The 19416-nt window shown below is 39.2% G+C and overlaps 1 protein-coding gene and 1 pseudogene across 2 annotated transcripts; both read left to right on the forward strand.

Moving 5' to 3' along the window:
- The first annotated feature begins 2927 nt into the window (after positions 1–2927).
- Positions 2928–14939, forward strand: LOC110447648 (limulus clotting factor C-like). Of its 2 annotated transcripts, none has more exons than XM_021493491.1 (18): positions 2928–3040; positions 5190–5355; positions 5517–5680; positions 6339–6431; positions 6549–6641; positions 6927–7097; positions 7301–7387; positions 7733–7843; positions 8273–8440; positions 8733–8913; positions 9019–9129; positions 9495–9598; positions 10604–10682; positions 10980–11188; positions 11676–11962; positions 12600–12876; positions 13249–13356; positions 14378–14939. In XM_021493491.1, exons 1-18 carry the CDS (start codon positions 3010–3012, stop codon positions 14506–14508), a joined length of 2571 nt encoding a protein of 856 aa, XP_021349166.1. In that variant the 5' UTR covers positions 2928–3009; the 3' UTR covers positions 14509–14939. The 2 variants fall into 2 exon arrangements, with proteins under 2 accessions (XP_021349166.1, XP_021349165.1); XM_021493490.1 differs by having other exon boundaries at positions 2929–3040; positions 7730–7843.
- A 2175-nt stretch (positions 14940–17114) lies between these two features.
- Positions 17115–18614, forward strand: LOC110447649 (annotated as a pseudogene).
- Positions 18615–19416: the final 802 nt, after the last annotated feature.

Genomic DNA, 19416 nt, shown 5'->3' on the forward strand with positions numbered 1-19416 from the left:
CTTCTTACTATACATATATTTACATTTGCATGGCATTGTCACTATATAGCCTCTTTGAAAGCTGTGTCGTTGATGGGACTTGAATTACCATGCCGCACGAGACACAATTCTAAGCGTATTAATTACCACACTGACCGGAACTACAATATCCAATGTAAATAAACATGATGGCTGCTGAAATATCGCTGGGCATTGACAATGTCATTGTCAATTTATGTGCAAAAGAAAAAAATACTTTTATTACAACAAAAACAAGACCAAGGTCTGTCTGCAATATCGGTTGAAATCACCAATGCCGGCAATGGAAACAATTTTAACACTCATGCAATTTATCAGCAACATCGTCTGTTACACTGCACTGATTAACAGGGGATCGTTACAAATGTTTGAAATACACATATTATATAGACCTACTGACACATATGTTACAGACCTACTGATATGAGTCACAGCACACATAAACATTTCAGACATTTGTAACGAACCCCGGCCTGTGCTCCGTCGCAAGATCGCTCACTTCAAACGATATCAGTTTCACGCGTCTTGCAGCCACCGTTTTCTTGAGTTTCTGACGACATGTCAAATAACGAGGCTGTTATAGAATCTACCGACTGTAGTCAGACTCCCATACCATCAACAAATAAATGCACGTCTGGATTCTTCACAAAATGAGCAAAGAGAAAAGTTCGAATCAACTTCCAAAAATAACTCCCTCGTTGAGGGCAAGGTCGGATTTGCGGTGTTCACTGTATTTATCCATGCGCAAAATTTGTTCCGGGGAAGAATCGAAACAATTTCAAATCTAACTTTCAGCTCAGAGTTTAATTGATAATCTTAAATCACCCTATAGACATATCATACGCAATTGTATTGATACTGAATTGTAGAATAAAATTGAAGTGTTTGTTAAAATTTCAAAGTACTACTTTGTTTGCCAATCAGCACGCGACAACACGCTGTTCCAACCATTGAACGAATTTGTGTGGACTGTCGATAAGGCGGGAATTTTATATTTAAAATATAAATTGTAAGTTAAAAAAGAACATAAGAGGCATAGAAAACGTAAATATAAGTATTGCTAGCGCGCATTATGTTGTTTGCCTGCAAAGCTGTGTCATTCAAATAGATCATAAATACCATACAAAAACAATTCAATGCTTAAGTATTAGCATTGTATGTTTATTTAACTTTGATACTGGTTTAAAATCCAAACCGAAATAATCCTCGTGTAATATGTGAATGTTTACTTATATCATTGGCTTAATCTAATCTATCAGGTCCATTAAAAAAAGGAGTAACAACTTGAAATCCGGAATAAATACCAAACGCATGTTTGTGTTTGTGTACCCCGATGTTCAAACCACACCCAGTGACATGGATGATAAGTATGCGGTTTTGTCGGCAGACAAATCGTTCCATAACTTGACCCTTGTCTGAGATTACCTTTACATCTCATGTTTACAAAAGCAGAGAGCTCTAGGCTTTCTTCACTATCAGGAAACGCTGATTATACATTGTCCAATTTGTCGTAAAACGAAAAACTAGCTACTCATGCTTCTGTTTTACAAACTTTCGAAATACCACGTGATGATAAGGATGCAGACACGCCTCGTTTGTATTGGATTCGTCAATTTCACATGAACATTATAATCAACGTTGCATCACTGGCTTTGCTAGTTGCCCAACCAAACCATCATCTCAACTGTGTCATGCCTTTTAATTATGGTTATCGTTGTTGTGGAGTAGAAGTGGAATTAATTAATCTCCTCATTTTTCTTCTTCTTTCAGAACATTTAACTGTTCCTTTCTATACAGTGCCAGGAACGCACTCGTATTCTTAGTATGGGAGCTTTTCCTTCCAATAAAGGCAAAATGTCATTCAGATATTATAATGTTGTAAACTATTTCGTAGTATATTATGTTGAAACCACTACAAAGGCCAAGATAAGAATTTATGAGAATTACTGAGTTCGAGATTCACAATATCTTCGTCGAGTTCGGTTACAAAATTTTCCAACAAGCTATTGATTTCCCGAGTAAACGAACTGTACCCCCGATTGATTGATTGCTTGATTGATTGATTGGGCTCTACGTCCTTATTTTTTCCGGTTATAACCGATCCTAGGACGAAACAAACTCTTACCTCGTATTTGTAGGAGCTATACGACAGCCAGCGTCACCATTGTAATCTTCGGAATTCAGCAACCCAAACTCATAGATCCAATTTTACGTGTTATACGGAATACAATATACCGCAGTGACTACACCCAAGGACACACAGACACGATGTACTACAGCGGTAACACACAGGGACAAAATATAAACCCAATCATGAATTCATCCATACTAAAAAAAAAAAAAGGAACCGTCCCACACCTATAAAATATCACCTTCGAATAATTTGTAGCAAAATTCCACGCCATAGCGTTCATATCCATATAAACAGTAACCATGCAATCATTTCAGAGGCTGCAGGCCCTGTAGACCTCTTGCAAGTGAATTCACATGCACATTAATAAAGGATGTCCCGATCCTCGAAACTCTAGGGGTTAATGCTCACTTACGTTCTCTGTACAGAACGTTAGTGGGTGTGACCCTCGGAATGTCGAGGATGGTACATCCCTAACAAAATATTACTATACCCGAATCCTGCTAGCGAAGTACCTATATAGTGGTATTCACTTTCCTGGTACCGAGGATATTCGTGTTGAGTTTCATTTAAAGACAATGCTGAAAGAGGGAGCGGTATGTGTATGTACTATATAGGTTCTTTTAAGTAATGATTTACCACAAACATCTCAGATAGATACAAATCTAAGTTGATATCTGATACATTTGACCCGTCAGGTAGACACGCAATAGTCCGCTCCCGTCACACCACTGGTTTAAATTGGGTGGGAGTGTAGTGACGTCATCAGTTCCTAGAGTTCAGCAGCCCCAGCCCTACCGAGTGCTCTAGTACGTATAAGTTGTAAACAGTCACTTCCGACATGTAAACCAGATCACACGATGGACATTGACGATACTAGAAGTAACATGGGTAAGTACCAGTTGTTTGTACACACGCACACAAGTTTGTTTTAAATTTGTTAATTATATACTATAAAACTTTTAAAGCTTAAAGATCAATTACAGTAGATTAAAGACTCCTCGGGGTGTATCAAAGTGTATTATATATTTTGATATTCAAACATCATTGATATGTACGTACGTCATACTTGTCTATAAAAACAGTTCTATGGAGAAATAATAAGCTGTCCCAATAAATGATATTAGTAATATTAACTTTTAACCATTAAGGTATAGATTTAGAGAGGTTGTAGATTTACAGATGTGATAGTTATGTACCAGCAGTAGTTCTATATAGGTATAGCAAACCATGCCCCAGATGGTAGTTTCAGACTGGTGATAGTTATATACAGGTGGTGGCTTAGGACAGGTGGTAGTATTAGACAGGCGTTAGTTATACACAGGCGTTAGTTATACACAGGCGGTGGTTGTAGACAGGCGTTAGTTATACACAGGCGGTGGTTGTAGACATGCGGTGGTTGTAGACAGACGGTGGTTGCAGACAGGTGGTAGTTATAGTCAGGTGGTAGTTATATACAGACGGTATTTATGACCGGGTGGTAGTTATATACATGTGGTGGTTGTAGACAGGCGGTGGTTGTAGACAGGCGGTAGTTATAGACAGGTGGCAGTTATAGACAGGTGGCAGTTATAAACCTGTGGTAGTTATACACAGGTAGTAGTTATAGACAGGTGGTAGTTATAGACAGGTGATTGTTATAAACAGGGGGTAGCTATAGACAGATGATTGTTATAAACAGGTGGTAGTATTAGACAGTCGGTAGTTATACACAGGCGGTGGTTGTAGACAGGTGGTAGTTATATACAGAAGGTATTTATGACCGGGTGGTGGTTATAGACAGGTGCTAGTTCTAGACAGACGGTAGTTAAAGACAGGTTGTAGTTATAGACAGGTGGCAGTTTGAGACTGGCGGTAGTTATACACAGGTGGTAGGTATACACAGGTGGTATTTATAGACAGGTGGCAGTTATAGACAGGTGGTAGTTTTAGACTGGTGGTAGTTATAGACATGTGGTAGTTATAAACATGTGGTAGTTATACACAGGTAGTAGTTATAGACAGGTGGTAGTTATAGACAGGTGATTGTTATAAACAGGTGGTAGCTATGGACAGATGATTGTTATAAACAGGTGGTAGCATTAGACAGTCGGTAGTTATACACAGGCGGTTGTTGTAGACAGGTGGTAGTTATATACAGAAGGTATGTATGACCGGGTGGTGGTTATAGACAGGTGCTCGTTCTAGACAGGTGGCAGTTTGAGACTGGCGGGAGTTATACACAGGTGGTAGTTATACACAGGTGGTATTTATAGACATGGGGTAGTTATAGACAGGTGATTGTTATAAACAGGGGGTAGCTATAGACAGATGATTGTTATAAACAGGTGGTAGTATTAGACAGGCGGTAGTTATACACAGGCGGAGGTTGTAGACAGGTGGTAGTTATATACAGACGGTATTTATGACCGGGTGGTGGTTATAGACAGGTGCTAGTTCTAGACAGGTGGCAGTTTGAGACTGGCGGTAGTTATACACAGGTGGTAGTTATACACAGGTGGTATTTATAGACATGTGGTAGTTATAGACAGGTGATTGTTATAAACAGGTGGTGGTTATAGACAGTGGTTGTTATAAACAGGTGTAAGTTATAGATAGGTTGTGGTTATAGACAGGTGGTAAATATAGACAGGTGATTGTTATAAACAGGTGGAAGTAATAGACAGGTGGTTGTTATAGACAGGTGGTGAATATAGACAGGTGATTGTTATCAACTGGTGGTAGATATACACAGGTGGTAGTTATAAATAGGTGGAAGTTATAGACAGGTGGTAGTAACAGACAGATGATCATTATAAACAGGTGATAGTTACAAATACTAGGTAGATACAGACAGGTGGTATTTATAGAAAGGAGATACATATAGATGTAAACAAACTGTACTCTCAGACTGGTGATAGTTGTTATATCCATGAGATGTAGACTTCATATTCAAAAGGCAAATTAAGGAAGGGAGGTAACTTCGTTGCACTCGTGTCATTACCGTAAGACACTTTTATTCCTAAACATTTAGTAGTACTGTTTTCCATATTTTTTTTAGTGATTCACTGTTTGATAGTCTTGGTCTGTTTATTATTCTGCGTGTGCCGGTCAGCGGCCGGAACACGAGGGGTGGACCTGGGGATGTGTTCTGACGACCATCTAAAGTGTCCGTGTGGCCCACAGTCCAGCGCTAGAATGTTCAAAGTGGACATATCAATCATAAGGTAATCAATGGCAGACACTTCACGATTGTTCAAGATACTGACAGTTATACTAAATCGTCATTTCATATTGATTTAAATAATTTTACAGATATCATATTGTTACATGTATAACAAAACTTTATTGATGATACATATAACTGTGTAATATCTTCGTGTTAAAGGTGTTCCTATTTCCATCGGTACAAAATGTTTTGTAAGCCATGCACGCCGTACAGGGTACCGGAAGTGTGTCGTCGTTTCCGACTGTGCGACACGTGCACCGGAGGCCAGGAAGGCGGTTGTCTCACGTGTCCACATAACCGATATGGCCGGTTTTGTGAAAATGGTGAGTTGACAGTTTTGCCGGAGAACATTTTTATTGAAAAAAAATGATTCGTGTAAGGAAATGCTTAAACGCTTCTTGATAAAAGAATAATCTTAATAAAATCCTGACAATGTTCAAAGGCTAATATCCATGTATTAGTTCACCTTCCATTGCCTCCTCAATAGTGCAAATGTAAATGAATAATCCGTTTGTAACGGGTCTTGGACGAATTCCCTCTTTTCGAGTAAGGGTACACGCTTGCATGTACATATCTATATGTTTCAAATTAATCTATGTTAAACTGGTACAGCAAGACATTGGTTAAGGCGTCCAGCGTGTTGGTGAAATAGAAAGGAGTCATCACGTGACAGATATTCTCACGCAAAGAAAAAGAAATATCAATTTAAATACTTATAGTATCTAAGTCACGTTGTTTTGTAGGCAGTGTTATAGACATGAAGCACATTCAATCACATGCTATGTGGTAGAATAGATATAATTAACAAATGTCCATATATATAACTTAGGATTCAAAGATATTGGGGAAAATCCACGATTAATAAAGGACGATCATTTATTTTTTCCGTTATATTCTCTCACCACACATATAGGTTTATTTATTTAGAAAACCAATAGCGGTTACTTGCTTCTTATATGTTAGTATTGCTCCTGTTTTCAGAGTGTAGTTGCCAGAACGGAGGGACCTGCGATCCGGACGGGTCATGTGTTTGTTTGCCCCACTACAACGGTACCAGGTGTGAACAAAGTACTGGTGAGTTAATGATTTCAAAAATTAGTATTGGATTAAAATATCAGATGATCAAGTCCAATCATATTAAATTGTTAAGATTTACGGTTATTGTTGACGTGTTGTATATTTGTGTTTTAGCGTGCGGCTGTTTACATGGGGGGAGCTGTCTACCAGACCAAACCTGTGTTTGTTTACCAGAATACGAGGGACCACAGTGTGAAAGACGAAAACGTAAAATAATTGAATAAATAAATAAGTAATGTATTAGCCATCAAACTACTGCTATATATATAAGGATATCAGTTTGACGGTATTGGCGTTTTGAACGTTTGCATCGTTCTTAAATATTCATTTCAATGTTAAATGAACTTAATTTTTTTGAAACTTTTCTGAACAAAATTGGATCCCTACCCATTTTTCGTGTTTCTAAATAGTAATAATTATTTAGTATGTTTTTAACGCTGTGAGGTGTTCATCTCCAAATACATGTACATATACAACATGTTACTGTTCCAGGGGCCTCCTGTGGACCCCCGTCTGTGTTTGGCCATGTCAGGGTGAACGCGGATAGTTTGATGGAGGGGGGCGTGGCCACGTTCTCTTGTCCTTCCTCGTACGTACTCGTCGGTCATGCAACCATTACGTGTCAACCCTCAGGACGCTGGTCAGCTCCGTCACCAGTGTGTGGTAATATTAACGTTCCATTATAGAAAATATGCTTTTTGTTTATTTTTGGTACAGATGAGTCAGCAATAGCTGATTGATAAATTGTTTTCATTCGAAATGATTTAAAGACAATAAAAATGAACTATTTGTATTGTTAGTATGTACAAAGTGTAGTTGAAGCAACGTCAATTTTCGTAAATCAAACACAATCATCTTTGCTGTAGAATTCCAGTGTGTCGTACCTGAACCAAGGGCTCACCAGGTTGTGGAGGTGATTCCAACCCTGATCCATACAAATGGGGCCGCTACAGGTATGTTCTTGTAATGGCGTTGTTTCATGTAAGTACTCCATCTTAATCTTACTGATGAATGGCATAAAATTTAAGACAAGTGTGTGTTTTACATGTTTTGATGATCCATATTGAGGAAACCAGCTGCATTCGTAGCTATCTCAGATTATTACATCTTCAACTGGAAACCGTCGGCACTTTCCGTAAACGAGGTTTCGTTTACGGAAAGTACCGACGTTTCTCGATTGGATATAGCTTGAGCAAAACTTAACTTTTCAAACTGCACATATGACTTATTTAAGGTTGTAATTTTTAATCATGGAAGAGTCGATCACATCAGCTGATTTGTGTTCACTTCTTCAGTAGAACTCGTGAGAGAACTACAGCTGTCCTGTCGGGACGGATACGTAATCGATGGTGCATCAAACCTGCGATGTCTGCCGACCGGAATATGGAATACAGAAGTACCGGAATGTGGTAGGTTTACGTACTAACAACGGCCAAGTTGAAGTGAGAGACCCTTCTCCTACGTTAGTTTTCTATGATTTGTTATGTACATGAGGTACTGGTATGAGAAATACGGTCTAAGGGCAGATAATTCTAAAGCCGGATTACGTAAGCGGAGTGTTGCTTTTGGATTATGCTGGAGAAAATTAATATGGACGGAGCACAAAACTTTTCTTTGATTATATATCCAAATCAAGAGAGTATCTGACAAGCTCTTTATACATACAAATATATCAAATGTTTACCAATAACTACGTCAAAAGGTACATAGAAACATAGATTTATCTCCCCTTGATATATATTTTGGGTTTCCTTCTACATAATAGCGATTATTGTTGGCGCGTGAAATGAACGTGCATTTCTAGGCAAAAAAAATAATACTTCTCTTCGTCGTTTCAGTTCGAACGTGTAATGAGCCACGCCATATCCAGTACGGAAGATACAGGGGAGATAACTTCCTAGAGGGCGCGAGTGTTGTTTACAAGTGTGACGAGGGGTACCGGATGATTGGGGCCTCGACAGTGTTGTGTTTGGACGGACAATGGAGAGTCGAGTCCCCCCGATGTGGTAAATTCGGTTATGATAACTTTTACCTTACGAAAAATATTTATCATACATATTTAAATATGTGTTGAAGCCTCCGTGAAATATATCAAAATGTAAATATACTTGTGCAAAGTAGATGAACACGTGTGGTATTACCTATATGTACATGACAATGGAGGAAGCTAGGTATACAACAATATAATTAAGATTCAAGAGCATTCTTGTCAATTGATGCCAAAAACCCTTTACTCATATTCAAACGTCGGGACTAAATATCAGCCGAGATATTACATTGTATGTACCTGTGTTGCAGAGAGACGGCTGGAATGTCTACCACCCCGTACGATTGCCCACGGTGTGGTGCTAAGCAATGACACAACTCACCCCGTGGGCAGCTCTCTCCGATACGTCTGTGAGGAGGGGTTCCGATTGGAAGGGGCAGACGCTACGCGCACGTGCACGGACACTGGAAATTGGTCCAGTCCGGAGCCCTGGTCAGTATGCGATTTTGACACAGGTGTAGTGTTTTTTTCTATACAGTCGTAGATATACTATCTGATGATGTCTTGGTCACGAATTTACCTTTTTTCCCTGTTTAGGTGCGAACGAGACATACTTTTCAATGGGCGCACGTGTTCCACACCGGAAGTTCCGGTTCATGGATCCATCAAGAACCTTAACTACGTTCAGGCGTTTGCAGAAGATGTTCGGTAAGTGCTCATTTGTCAGTACATTTTCTTAGATTGCTATGTGTCTGTATTGTCAATACTCTTGTTTAACCTGTTGTTCTACATGATTTCAATTTCCAAAATTACCTGTTGTTATATATATATAGCATAAATGTACTTCAGCTCTATTCGCATGCAGGCGTCTGACATTCTGCTACCATGAGCCCTCCTGCACTAGGTCGCGGGATATTCTCCGGGGACTCTGGCTTTCCTCCACCACCAAAACCTGGCACGTCCTTAAATAAACACAAACAAACCAATCAACTATTCTCATGCAGCTAATGCTCGTCCTATTGCATTTGTAAACGAATACAGGATAAACCTTGTTTTACTTTACTTACGTGAAGGCTTCTGTATGGATGTGATGAGGGCTACATCCTGGTGGGGAACAGAGACCGGACGTGTACTGGAAACGGCACCTGGAGTGGAGATCTACCTCGCTGTGTAAAAGGTAGGTGACTTGAGGGAACGTTGGTACGTTGAAATTGAAGTTATTTCAGCGTAAACATTTAATGTACAAAAAGATCAATTGTTTGCGTTCTCCGAACACCACCCTAGAACAAAATGCCATATACTGTTTATGATATCTGATGGCGCTAACACTTTCCAAAATTACACAATTCCTTAATATTTTATGTACAAATTAAGCAATCAAATCGGGGTGCAGATTGGCATCACTTATGTAAATCGCGTCCACATACGCTGCACTACTTAATTCATGTATAATGCGACAACAATGTTCATGTTGTAAACATCGCGGTCAGGTCACGCTTACAGTTGCCCAACGTTAAACCACGGAAGCCCGTGGTTAAACCAACGACATTACCGTCGAACGTCCTTTCGGCGACTGCTGTGAGTTAATTATACGACTAAAGCTCTATCTTACGACAGTCTGCTCGATCTCCTGGTGATATCGCAGTCTGACTGCCGTAACACGACAATTGTACGGCGTCATACGACGGTTGTATGAAATGGCGTGTGTTGCTGACGGAAACGGGGATCATGTCTGTGGAAGGAAAAACAAATTTTACGTTCATATATGAGGTTCCCTTCTCGTATATAACATCAAGTCGATCTAAACCCCTAATACTTGTAAAATTACTCTGAATACCTTAGTTTAGGTCCAAATATAGCTGCAACAAGTTCTCATGTCCCTGTGTGAGGGACGTATGGCAAGGTGTTTGGAGGATGATCCCTGTGTGAGGGACGTATGGCGAGGTGTTTGGAGGATGATCCCTGGGGCGGGGACTTGCTTTATAGTACTTCAAATAGGATTCTAGTATGTCAGCACACATCTGCCAGAGTTGCGTCCCTTAGTTTTGGCGGGGCGAACGACCGGCACGAATAAGATCATATGGATAGTCATATAAATACTTTATTCTTTGGAATTTTTATACATACAATACATAATAAACATGTATATATAATGCTGTGCGGGTTTTTCTTACTAAACTAGTGATCACGTGCGATGAGCCAGGGATCCCCAGTAACGCTCACAGACAGGTGGTGGTACCCGAACTGAGAAACAGCAGAGGGTGAGTGAGGCCAAACCAGGCATATAGTATACTGATTATGTACACGTATTTCAATTTATATTGCAGGATATTTCTTTTGCATTTTACAAACAAAAAATATTAAAAGCAATTTGCTTTTAATATTTTTTGTTTGCATTATGCAGATGAAAATGCCAATGGCTTCCTAGCTTCTGTTATTCTGTCAGCTACAGAGTTGTAATAATATACACACGAATTGATATAAGATGTTTATTGCACAGCAAGATTTGCTACGGATCCACATATTTCAAGAATTTGCTATCTCGTTTCATTTTAAAGATCCCGTCTTCCCGATATCCTGCGTTCAGGGTTTGATTCCCCGGATAATGACCAGAACACGGATTTTACGTTACCGGAAGGCAAGTTCCGCGTGTATACGAGGTTAAATTTCCAGTGTGAATCTCACTTCTACCGCCAGGTGGGGTCCCGCCGGAGGAGGTGCAGGAGGGACGGCAGGTGGTCTGGGCGGCAACCCGCTTGTCTCCCCAGTAAGTGTAACATTATTCACACTCCATTACAAAGATTTTGTCATTACTTTCTCTGGTTTTCAAAATACGGAATACGAGTCAAGATATATAGTAGAATCTGTGTTACAGACTATAATTATGTTCACATAGGAGATTTTTTTTTATTTCAGATGCAACGGAATAAATAAAACAAGGTTAAATGGAAAATGTGTCACAATTTTGATTAAATCCCATATGAAATATAATATCCTTATTATCACACAATCCCAGTTAAGGTAATTTCTGAAGTCTAAAATTCATTCATTTTGCTCTATGCCAATTGTTTGCATTGTGACTGGAAGTTATTTATTAGTTTATGACGTCATAATAGGTCCTATTGCACGAGTTTGAACGCCATAAATATGACATGAATGCATCCATGACGAGGTCATCGCGTTAGGATACAAATGTATGTGTTGAAGACTTTGTTTTATGTATCTGGTCACCTGTATTAACCCCTCTGTTTCAGTCTGCGGTAAGTCAGCCACTGCCCGGCTTCCACTCGTCTATAATGGCACCGTTTCCGGTATCGGACAATGGCCGTGGCAGGCCGCCATCTCCCGCCATCTACAGAACGACTTCTGGTACATCACTTGCGGGGCTTCCCTCGTGTCTGAGAGACTTGTTGTGACAGCAGCACACTGCGTGACGCATTATCAAACGGACATCCCAATCTCTGTCGACGATATCGCCATCTACCTTGGCAAGCACTACCGGTCCGATGTTCTCAACAGCACGTTTGTCCAGAAAAGAAAGGTGGGCGCAAGTACTAGTGTAAGACGTAGCATATGACAGCATGTATACTGATTTGAAATTAATGCGTCCATGTTAGGCATAAATCGAACGGCATTGGGTGTAATCAAACTGATCTACTGTGATAGTATATTCTTGTGAAATACTGGCCTCCTTCAATGTAGAACATTGTACTGTCCAATGCTGACGCAATATCGCAATATGGTCTGTATTATTTTTTTGCGTAACTGTTTTGGATCAGCGTCATTTTAAGGTTTCTACTTCCGCCTCGATTAACATGAGGCAACAGTTAGAAGCAAACATTTTGGTGACGCTAGGCTATTCCAGGAATCTCGTTTGCAATGACGACACATACATTAATTAAGAATATCTTTGTTTCCGTCAAAAATAGCTAAAGCTTTAGAATGTAAATATAAGGATTGAACGGTATTTTGCCATGTTCATGCTGGCGGGCTTCATGGAATATTTCTGTAACCGATTTGCGTTCATACATGCATGAAATTGAAATATGTACTGTATATCAGAGCAAGGAGACGCCTCTGGTAACTATCTATTTTACTTAGGTGTCGTTAACATTTACATCTACAATATGTAAAGTCGGTTGATGATGATAACGTTTCACATAACTTTAAAATACCAGGTAACGTCGATCGAAGTCCATCCGCACTACGACCCTGGTACGTATGACCTTGACATCGCAGTGTTATGGCTCGACACCCCAGTGACATTGACTCCTTACGTCAGACCCGTGTGTCTGCCGAGCCAATTCGTCAGTGAGCGCCATCTGCGTCCAGGAACAGAGGGCGTGGTTACAGGATGGGGTGTCACGGAAAATTCAAGAAACTCAGAGGAGCTCCGAATGGCCAAAGTACAAACTACCACCAATGCCGATTGCATGGACAAATACGCACAAGTTGGTACGTGTATTTTGCTGACCTCAGTTCCTATAAAATAGCATGTAATGGCAAAATGGCAGTGACCACGATGTAAGAAAAATATAAGAATATACATCAGTTATAGTTAGAATCAACACTCTAAGCTTTTCATGTTTCCGTAGTTTGTTACAGACGTCATATCATATGTTCTCGATATGAAATCACACATTGTATATATTTTTTCTATTTTTTTTTTATAAAAGCATTTTCATGTAAGTTGTAAATAAAATACGGTTTACATACACGTGTAATGTTATGCCCAACTTCCAATAAAAACAAACATGCATGTGTGTCTTATTTTGTAATGTGTGCTTAAATTACACGTTCAACCCTTAAATATATTGGTTATTGTAGGTTATCCCCAGACTATTACGGAGAGTATGTTTTGTGCTGGACAGGAGGATGGAAGTAGTGACGCGTGTGAGGGAGATTCTGGGGGACCTCTTGTCTTCCCTGGTACAGGTATGGTATGCTAGCCTCGTGTAACCTTAGTATACTACCAACGGACCCCGCCCAAGTGTAAACTTATTCACATATGGTGGTTATAGTAGACACAATGTTCCCTGTGCCTTTGTACATGTATCCCTAATGGCGCATTTACTGGCTTCGAATACTTAAACCTTGGCACATGGCGTTTAATTGACAGTCAACATTTGGCCCACACATTACAATATGGTCTACACTTTGGTCACATGTTGTTTCATGGCCTCGCTTGAACTACGTGGTAAAACATTGCCATCCCGTGGTCCACATAACAGGGCCTTGCTTTCAGGTCTCGCACATGTTGGCCAGGTGATTGCACTGCATACTGTTTTAGCTCGGTAGGTAGTTTTCTGTACTACATCACTTGATGTACACTGTGGTCCATTGCCCTTCCTTGCTTCATATGAAAGATCATTGCCCGTTTCTTCCGTTTGCATGTTGCATAATAGTGCAAAGAGTCGCAAAGTCAAATATCATGTTGAAGAAACATTTTGTGGAGAGAAGACTCAAGTTTAATAGAAAGATCTTGTGACATCTGCAAACTCCAAATTCCTTACATTCCTCTTCTGGAATATGCAGTATCACAATACGACCGTTAACTCGATGTAATGGTACCAGGAAGGGTAGTTAGAAGTTTGGTTAATGGCTTTGGTTGATCAACTAGTGTAGTCAGCAATAAAACGTAGGATTTTTGTGAAGTTTCGGATTCCAATACAAACGAGGCAGATCAGTATCCTTATCATAAGTAGGTATTCGGAATGTAAGGTAGTGTCTCATTAGTTGTACAATTCTGAGGAACCTTATGATCTTCTTACTTTTTTTCTCAACAACTCCTTTGTATATCTTTTTCAATATTTCGCCAAACCTATTTTAACGCCAAATGTTAGCAAGCAAACGGTGGCAGTATAACAAGTTTTTTCTGTAATTGAACGATGCTTCCTAAATATATTTAATAGCAGTTTGTTTTTTATCATTCCAGAACTGTTTGTATGTTTTGTAGGTGATGACCGAAATTGGTACCTGGAGGGTGTGGTCAGCTGGGGTAGTCCCCTGGGGTGTGGCATAGAGCTACAATACGGTGTCTACACAAAGGTCAGTCACTGTCTTGACTGGCTCGCCAACTTTGTGTGAAAAAAGCCGACAAACTCAAACTCAAAGCGAATGACTGTGATATTAAACAGCGAAGATAACTATAATGTTCGAGAAGATATAGGATGTTGAAAACACATATACCGTTTAACTCATTTTGACGTGTCAATCCAGGAATAAGTCTTTGGTATCAAACCAGTAATAAGTCTTTGGTATCAAACTGGGAAATAGGTTTGTGGTAACAAACCAGGAAAAAGTCTGTGGTAACAATCCAGGAAATACGTCTGTGGTACCAAACCAGGAATAAACCCGCGATATCAAACCAAAAATGGTTCTGGTATCGAACCAGGAATAAGTATGTGGTAACAAACCAAAAATAAGTCTGTGTTATCAAACCATGAAATAAGTCTGTGGTATCAAACCATGTAATAAGTCTGTGTTATCAAACCATGAAATAAGTCTGTGGTAACAAACCAGGAAATAAGTCTGTGGTAACAAACCATGAAATAAATCGGTAGTAACAAACCAGGAATAAGTCTGCGGTATCAAACCAGGAAATGTGTTTGTGGTAACAAACCAGGAATAAGTGTGTGGTAACAAAGCAGGAAATAAGTGTGCAGTATCCAACCAAGAAATTAGTCTGCGGTATCAAACCAGGATATAAGTCTGCGGTATCAGACCGGAAAATAAGTATATGGTATCAAACTGGAAAATAAGTCTGCGGTATCAAACTGGGAAATATTTATGTGGTATCAAACTAGGAAATAAGTCTGTGGTATTACATGCCAGGAAATACGTTCGCGGTATCAGGCCAGGGAATAAAGGTCCGCAGGTTTGAGAGGCGGAAATACTTAGGGAAAACCTTATTTGTGCTCTAACCTGACTGGCATTTACAATCTGAATCATTCCATTGGCCTCTGTATGATAATATTATACAAATGTATTTGTGATACTGAAAGAGTTCCATAAAGCTTGCCTCAAAGACTTTATATTTTAAATGACTGTATTTACGTATTGACTGCGAAACTGACCGCTTCGTGAAACAAATTGCTCATTTACCAAGGATGTAAAATAAATTAAAATAAAACAAATGGTTGTTATTAAGGTTTACCTCGGATGGGTTTGGATGTGTACGTGAAATCAACACCTTTTTATATTATATGAACGCATAAGGGAATCCACTATAAAACTTGTAACATACACGGAAATCAACTCTGGATATAACTTGATAAACATCGGTTTCAAAGTAATGAAAGAAAGGTCACCAATCGAATGTACATCGAAACCGAAACATGTAAATTTTGAATAATAAAAGGTCAAAGTTCAACGTAGCATATGTAACATATTTTCCCGTAAGATGTATCCCTCTCAACTTCATGTAAATACTAATTACATGTACAGTGTATCTTGCTTTAATGTACTTTTCGTTGAAAGGTAATTCTTGTCTATGTTTTTCTTCAATTACTTACAAAGAAAAGATCAAAATAAGTTCCTGTTTTTAAGAAATCGTGGCAAAAAGAAATCCAAACATTGGAGTTTCTGGTGATTTCTAGTTCTGGAACAACGTGTTTTTTTTTTTAATAAATTGTGTTGTTCAATGTCCGTGTTGGCAAACGTTGTGAAATGATCCACGGAATAACATTTACCTCAAAAACAGACTCGGCCATTGACATTGTTTCACGGTTTTAACAATCATTAAAACGTCTGCTGTGACATTATGGCATGTCAAATATTGTTAAAAGTATAGCATATATATATATATACTTTATAAAACAAATGACAATAGTTTCTTAGTACCTTCTACCATCATAAGGACTTTGGATGTTTTTTTTCTGTTTCATATATACTTTATATATTTTACAACAATTATCAATGTATGAAACAACTTATTTCAATATATAGTAATCAGGAATCGAACCCCGGCCGCTTTGCACGGGCCGCTATTTCCAATAGCAGAAACTGAGGCGAGTGCGTTACATGTATCCACTTAGTCCGAATTATTCTGACGTTTTATCGACATTTTTGATATCGGTCTGTCGTCGATTAACGTCAGAACTCCGGCCCTCTATAATGTGCGGGAAATATGCGCCCCGCGCCCGGAGCGCACTTCAAACTGATATTTTAGAAACAAATCGTCACTTTCACACACATGTCGCACATGGATCGAAAGATCTATTCTTTATGCACTAGGTGGTATCAATAACATGTTTCAAAAAACATTACGAAAAGTATTTTCCAACGTTTTCTATACCAACCCATTTTTTTTAATGGGAATTAGGCCATGAGCAATGTCACATGACTTGATTCCCAACATTATGACGTAGGCAGGCGAGATTTTAGTCATGTGACATTAGAAGGCGGGGCTACCAAAAAACTAGAGTAAAACAGAATAAGTTTGAAAAAATATGTTTTTAGTGATTGTATTGGTTGTTTGAGGCATGCTATGTATGTTCATCTGGTACATAAAGAACAGATCTTTCGATCCATGTGCGACATGTGTGTGAAAGTGACGATTTGTTTCTAAAATATCAGTTTGAAGTGCGCTCCGGGCGCGGGTCGCATATTTTCCGCATATTATAGAGGGCCGGAGTTCTGACGTTAATCGACGACAGACCGAAATGAAAAAAGTCGATAAAACGTCAGAATAATTCGGACTAGTATCCACTGCGCCAATCGACCACACTACAATATATATATATTTACCAATAGTAGCATCCAACTCATTGCATTGGACTTTCAGATATACCCTTTTAGTGTTCCATTCTAACTATCAGCTTCAACTTTCAACGTCAATGTATCTTTAAGAAAATTATAAATGTACAGAGAAAACATATAATTAAAACGGTATACAGGCTGAAATGTAATTTGTTTGGAGGACAAATAATGTGAGATTTTACGACATTTTAAAACAGAATTTTGATAAATTTGTATTAAGTCTTAAATCTTACCATTGTTCGTATTCATTAGTTCTGAAACCTTTAACTTACTTTCTATAGATAGAAAGGACCTTTTAGCAAGCACTGAAATTCGACACCAATTCCACAAACTACATGTATCTTAGTGTTGCATGGTCTGATTACAAAAACTGTTAGGTTAAATCCATGCCATTTTATGGCTAGGGACTTCTGACAGTCAGAATCCCGGGGAGTTTAAAGAAGTATTTTTTGTGCAACACTGCGTTTAGAGGGGGAATGGGGTGTGTTCCTCTTGTGCACGTGGTTATTTTGCAATTCACCTCATATGGGAGTTACTCCCCTTGCATCACTATATCGATAACGGGATGAGAGAGGACTAATCAGAGCTGGTCAGTAATTTGTTCATCTTTTGTTTGCATGATCGGCATTAAGCATATAACGTTGAGAAATAACAATCCCATTAAACCTATACAGATCCGAATACACATCCCGTTTAGATATGTAATTATATATAGCTTCCTATAATCAGTACGCGTCATAGCTGCATGTATACGTAATTACAAGGTCGAAAAGGCGTCATAATCAAATCGTTTAACAGTAAAAATGACATATTTTCTTCAACTTGCTGTCTGGTGCGAAAACACAAACAAGGTTTGAAATTTCGTGAAAATAAACCGATCAGAAACGTGCTAACATATCCGAATAAAGTAGATCACAAAAATAGCTCTGCCCACGGTCGTCGTTCAGTCATCGAACTTCGCATAGAATACGCCAACAATGGCTCGTGCTAAGCAGTTCCCCCGTAAATCCACTGTAAGGAAAGCCATGCGAAAACGTATGCGTATTGTCCAAGTCGTTCAAAGGCGTAAGAAAACCTGTAAGGTACAGGCCAGGGACAGTCGCCCTCCGTGAAATCCGAAGGTACCAGAAGAGCACCGAGCTCCTCACCAGGAAAATGCCGTTCCAACGTTTAGTCCGTGAAATCGCCCAGGATTTCAAGACCGACCTGAGGTTCCAGAGCCCTGATGTCATGGCTCTTCAGGAGGCTAGCGAAGCTTACATGGTCGGACTTTTCGAGGACTCGAACCTGTGCGCTATCCACGCCCAAGGATATCCAGCTGGCTTGTCGTATCCGTGGACAACATTCTTAAGCAATATATATGTACACCATTTCCAAATTGGCCCTTTTCACGGCCACCAAACTTCTCAAAACGTTCCATTGACCCTCGAAAAGTACGCATTTGGGTAGATAACAATTATCATAATTTTGATATGATACGATTCTGAAATAAAAAAGAGAACAACACATAGGGTACATATTTGCATGTGCAGGTTGGTTCTATTTTTAGAATTAAAGCCGTTGTCGATAAGACTATCGACAGCGATTATATCCTATACTACAAGTGTGAATGCTGAAGTATTAAAATCACGTTTAAAAATACCGAAACCGGTTTCAACCGGATCGTTGTGTTCTCCTGGAACCTTCTAGAACCCACGAGTGAAGAACTTTTTATTTTGCGCCGTGCGATGCGATGGTTTCTACCTTTAAATAGTAGCTCTCCTGCTGTATGCTTAATATGTCTAACTAGGTCACACACTAATATTCGTAAATCAATAAAGTTTCCGCGCTACAACTGACGTATCTCATTTCCATATAGTACTTACAGTTTATGGGTACAATTAAAGGAGTTCCGAATGCCTACGACACCAAGGACAACTTTTAAGAAATATCGTGTTGAACAGTTTAGTATAAGATATAGTAGTTTTTCGTATGCTATCGGTGTGTTTAGCTTATGTTTGAAATATATGGAGAAGTTATTTTTTTCCCATAGGGTTCTACAGCTTCCGGTCCAGTGGGACATCATTTGAGAAATTGAGAATAATCAAAATGTATCCGTTGAAGGTAAAGACAAATTTAAACACAAGACACAACATTTTGGTGATGAGAATATCAACGTTCTTCTCAAATAAAACAAGTATACTTTGATGCTCCAAACACGATTTCAGGAATCGAATGATCGCCAAGAGAAGCAAG

Source organism: Mizuhopecten yessoensis, unplaced genomic scaffold, assembly GCF_002113885.1.
Source record: "Mizuhopecten yessoensis strain PY_sf001 unplaced genomic scaffold, ASM211388v2 scaffold3555, whole genome shotgun sequence".
NCBI lineage: Eukaryota > Metazoa > Mollusca > Bivalvia > Pectinida > Pectinidae > Mizuhopecten > Mizuhopecten yessoensis.

Excerpts from the sequence above, each read along its gene's own strand:
- LOC110447648 (XM_021493490.1), top strand. The coding sequence starts at position 3,010 with ATGGACATTGACGATACTAGAAGTAACATGG. Across the intron at positions 6,432-6,548 it reads CAGGTGTGAACAAAGTACTG|CGTGCGGCTGTTTACATGGG; the intron begins GTGAGTTAATGA and ends TTTGTGTTTTAG. Across the intron at positions 13,357-14,377 it reads TCTTGTCTTCCCTGGTACAG|GTGATGACCGAAATTGGTAC; the intron begins GTATGGTATGCT and ends TATGTTTTGTAG.